A 4850-nucleotide genomic window follows, 5' to 3' on the forward strand; every position below is an offset into this window, starting at 1 on the left:
ACATATAAGGTCCCACTTTCTTCAAAATAACTATCAAGAAAGACAGTTAATGGCTAAGCTTCCTCACGTGACCGTGAGGTCTTTGTTTACCGACTTGCTGTATAATTGATGGCGGGCTCGTTCTGACCACGGGGCGGTGTTAAGGAGAGAGTTCGGCCGCTCACGTCCTCCTCCCTCCGGGGGGAATCACCCTCGCAGCAGCAGCTGCGGCAGCGGCCCCTTTAAGAGAGCAGCGCCGCCCGCCGCACACTGACGAAACGTCCACGGCCCTGACGAACCAACAAGAGACGGGAGGAAACGCTGCTGGTATCCGCGAGCTAACGGTTCTCCTCCCGGGGAGGAGGTGAACGCAACTGGTCCCTTCTTTTTTGGTTTTTCTTTTCCTGTTTTGTTGGACGTGTTTTCCCGCCGCCTCAGAATTACGACGTTCCGAGACGGTGGACGGCATTCAGGTCTGAAGCGGATATCGCCGCCGCGATGGAGGGAGCCGCGTTTGCCGCGAGACGGGCGCTAATTTGGAAGTCCTGAGCAGCAGGTGTACCCGACGGTACACGCGGATAAAGCAAGCGACAAGCAACCTCGGTGTTCATGAAACTTTGCTACGATTTACGTGCTGGGTAAGAACACATTTCTGTATTGTTTCACTTATCACGACTATTAAAATAATAGAACTAAAAAGCGTGGTTTTAGAAAAATACCTGGCATCCAAAATGCGGATTTGGTTTCGTGTTTTCTGACAGATAATTAAAACATTTCCGACATTTTATTTTTAAATTATTATTTTATTTAATTATTTATTTAAACTCGAGGCCTAACTTTAGTTTAGCGGATATCGAGTTTACGACAAAAACAACATATGCGGTTCGGAATCGAACCCTAACACTTGTAGAGTTGGGCTGGAGGCTTTTTTTTCCAGTTTATTTTTTATTTATTTATTATTTTAGATCAAAGGGAACTCTCACAAAACGTCTACATTCATCTGTGGCTTCTTTAGAATAAATAACGGTTCAAAATTAAACATTTAAAACATTTTTTTTTTCAAACTTCCGGTGACGTAAACACAAGTTTTTAGGTTTTAAAAAATAAGTATTTATTTAGGTAAAACAATAAAAACAGAATCAACAGATGCAAAGTCTGAGCACAGGCAAATGAGAACTTTCCACAGAGGGGAAAGTACCTCATACATATTTAAAAGAAATGCAAAGTCTAAAAATGACCCAAAAAAGATTATTTTATTTACATCTGGCTAGTAAAATGATTAATTTGTCCATGTATGTAAAAGGGGAAGTCAAATACACTTTATTAAAGCTCCAATATTTCTTTCAAGTTACAAATGCGACATCATTTCCTGTCAAAACCAACTGATTTTCTCAGTTTTGGTTCACTTTTTAGCTAGCGTTGAATTGAAGTCACTGATGTGTGTCTAATTTTGTAGGAGTGAGGGTTGGTGGGTGAGGGGGACAGATGTACCCATTGCAAACATTGATCATTTCCATTCCTGATTATATAAGTGCATGTTGAGCTAATAGTGGCAGAGAAGCGTCGATCGTGACGGCAATGAAGGCAAAGGACGGGACAGGAAAGAGGGTGAAAGGTGTTTTTGTTGTCGCTGCGCTAGAGAACCTGACGATCACGACGGCGTGGGAGTTATTCTCAGATGCAGGAACCTTGTTTCTGTTTCTTTGCTTCACAAGCACGTGGCTTCACTGAAGCAGATGCTCGCAGGCATGAGAGGTTATGTGGTTTTAGTTTGACTTTAGACTTCAGCTGCATCTCATCACCCTGCCGACCCGTCTGTCAACTTCATCAGGAACACAGGACGGTGAAGTGAACAAAAGTTGCTGCTCCCCGCCGGAACGTTCTAGTGGCTTGCCCTCTTGATGAGGTATTTAAAGGTCATGCTAATCCCTCTCCGTCGCTCTGAGGATCTTATGAAACTGGGCAGAAGTTGAGAATAGCTCCACAGGCAGATATCTGTGGTGCTCTACAGGGCCACTGGGACCAGGCACCAAGGAGGAGGAGGATGAGAGGATATCCTTGGGTCTCTCCACCAAAAACAAATGCATGCATCCATGGAAGAAACCTCACATTTTTGATCAACAAGCTGTTTCTCAGATTAGAAGTTGCCTTTAACCATAAATGGGTGTCTGCATTTGCACAAACAAGACTACAGTGCATGCACCATAGCAGTCCCTAAACCACTGACTGTATATGAGAACGGGACCAAGTGAGTATGATGTCATCTATAGAAAATGGCTTGTTCCTGGTTTCGAACAGTCAATTCAGTTGCCTTTTTTTTCGTGATACAAGTGTCGCCACTTTTAAACCACGAGTGACTTGTTTTCACTGAGCAGTCCAGTACGATCCGGTATTTTAAGGGTTTCCATTGTTAAATGGACCCATTAAACAGTTCCGACCTTTATCCATTTGTTGTAGGTCCATAGATAAATGGAACGGGACGGTTGGGGTGTTGCAACCTGTTGATTGGCAGAAAGTGATGATGATATTAGAAAGTGCCAGTATAGCGCTAAGCTAACGATTCCATTTTCCTCTTTATGGCAGTATTTTTCTTGGCTGCAGTCTTTTAAACAACATGAATTTTCCTTTATATATGATTTGCAAAAAATAAAGCAAGAAAAAGACAAGCTGCTTGATGACTTCCATTGCTGTCGCTTTTTTTAGTTGTCGCACTACAATGACGCAATGACACGCTAGTGGTCTACACCACGCATGCGCCGTGAAAACAAACTGCTCAGTGGAGGTGATGCTTAGCTGAGTGGAAATGCTCAGCATAATAAATTAGTCCGTCCCGTACTACTCCTTAGCGAACTGGACCACCACACACTGGACTGTGGAAACGAGGTTTGACTTTCTGAGCGCTAGCAGTTGCACACTAATGTAGATGAACTGTGACCATTGAAAGTTGAATCATCAAAAGTTAGTAGCGTCTGAATTTGAAGACTTTTTCCATCTCTCTGCTTGGAGGGCTAAATCTAAGAGTAGAAAAAATCCATGGGTTAGGGGAAGAATTTAGATTCGGCCATAGTTTCTATGGCAACCACTTTTGCCAATCAAGAGTTGGCTTCTTTAAAGTCCACATCACTACTAGTACCATAGTTTTCACACTATAGTGTGCGAACTATAGGGCACATTAAGTGAGACAAGTTTGTCAGACAGACTTTATTAGCTACATTCGCAGTAACTCTAGAACTAGTTTGTAACGTGCAACACGTTAGCATAGTGTGGTCATCTGGAACCCACAAGATGGCACAAGGGTTTAAAAAGAAAGCAGAGTAAGAATGATTATTCTGACAAATATAAATGAATGCTTTCTCAGAAGTCTGACATTTTGGCTTCTTGGAGCCAGCAGGTACTTCCTGTCTGGAACATAAGGAGAGAGGGGTCACTCAGTCCAGCTCTCGTATACAGTCAATGGTTATGACCCTATAATAGGAGCCAAAACATTGCCATATAGATGTGCCTGTACAGAGTCAGAGCAGATGCATCATTATAGTTGCTTTTAATAATAGATGCCTGAAAAGGCAGGCTTGGCTTCAGCTCACTACTGCCTCTGGATTTATCATTTCTGCTGTACAAAAAAGTAACCTTTGAACTTTCCTCTCTGATAGACTGAACATGTTATTTCCAGTAATAAAATCATAGTTTTTCTGTTATGTTGGTTTAGAAATGTTGTGCTAGCCAGTGGTTACCAATGACGTCCCTTGTGCTTCAAGCAGACATTATGCATTTTGATTATTTGTTCTTCTATTACTTATGTAGTGTAACTTTATGATGTGTAGTTTTGGCCAGCTGTGGTACAATGGAACAGTGGTCGACCTCTGATCAAAAGATTGCAGGATTGGTCCCCAAAGTGTCCTTGGGCAAGGCACTGACCCCCACATTTCTCCTAGTGGTTATAGGTTGGCGCCAGTATTCAGCAGCGAAGCCGCCATCAGTGTCTGAGTGTGTGTGTGCGCATGGATAATGGGACTGTAAAGCACCTTGGGCCTTCAAGGAAGGTACAAAGTGCTTCACTAGTATGACATTTACCATTATATCATGAATAGGAAACATATTTTTTTGTTGTGACCATGGGTATTATTTAAAGTAAAAACACGAGGCGACTGCTTAACTTCCTGAATGAAATATGTTTGAAAACAAGAGTGACTGAACAAGTCAACAAATAACCGCTAGTCCAATGTAAAATTGTCCTTTTTATTTAAGCTTTAGAAAGAGTTGCAGTTGATTTAAAATTATGTTTGAACTGCTGTGATTACTGCACCTTTGAAGCTCATTAGCCCTTTAGCACCATTCTTTCGATTACTGTAATTTTTTTAACAGTTTAAGCAACTAACATAAGTCCAGCTGATTCAAAAGCAACCTTGCGCTGACATGGAACACTTGGTTCATCTGCTGAAAAGGCTGATAAAATTGATTAATCGATTTGAGTCGATTTAAAATGAACAGATCAGTAATTGATTCATAAAATTAAAGATCGATCTAGCACATAAAGCTAAAGTCTGCTACCTTGATGCTAATGTTTAATGGAATTTCCCATAGGACGGCTAATGCTAACACTCGCTCGATCTAAATATACATTCCTGACTAAATGAACATCTTAATAAACTCAGACATGAATTTTCCAAACTCTTTCAGGAAATATTTTTTAAAGTAACCATCTGTGGTTGAAAGCACTGTTGTTTGCTCATACTTTTTTCTTCTTCTGGAATAAGGTGTAATGCTGTAGTGCGATCCGCACCTCGTGGCCAAACTGAAATGCTTTCCAGGAGAAGCAGAAGAATGTTTACAATGTTAATGATCTGAACATTTTTGTTAAAATTTCTCCTTTT

At 41.3% G+C, this 4850-nt stretch overlaps 1 protein-coding gene across 1 annotated transcript in view; it reads left to right on the top strand.

The window, feature by feature from the left end:
• Positions 1-6: 6 nt before the first annotated feature.
• Positions 7-4850, top strand: part of gramd4a (GRAM domain containing 4a) — a gene marked incomplete in the record, with an annotated part of 49148 nt that continues 44304 nt past the window's right edge. Inside the window, 1 exon segment of the mRNA XM_024287923.2 lies at positions 7-617. Coding sequence (XP_024143691.1) covers positions 589-617 — 29 coding nt within the window.

The sequence above is a fragment of the Oryzias melastigma genome, linkage group LG23 (genome assembly GCF_002922805.2).
Source record: "Oryzias melastigma strain HK-1 linkage group LG23, ASM292280v2, whole genome shotgun sequence".
NCBI lineage: Eukaryota > Metazoa > Chordata > Actinopteri > Beloniformes > Adrianichthyidae > Oryzias > Oryzias melastigma.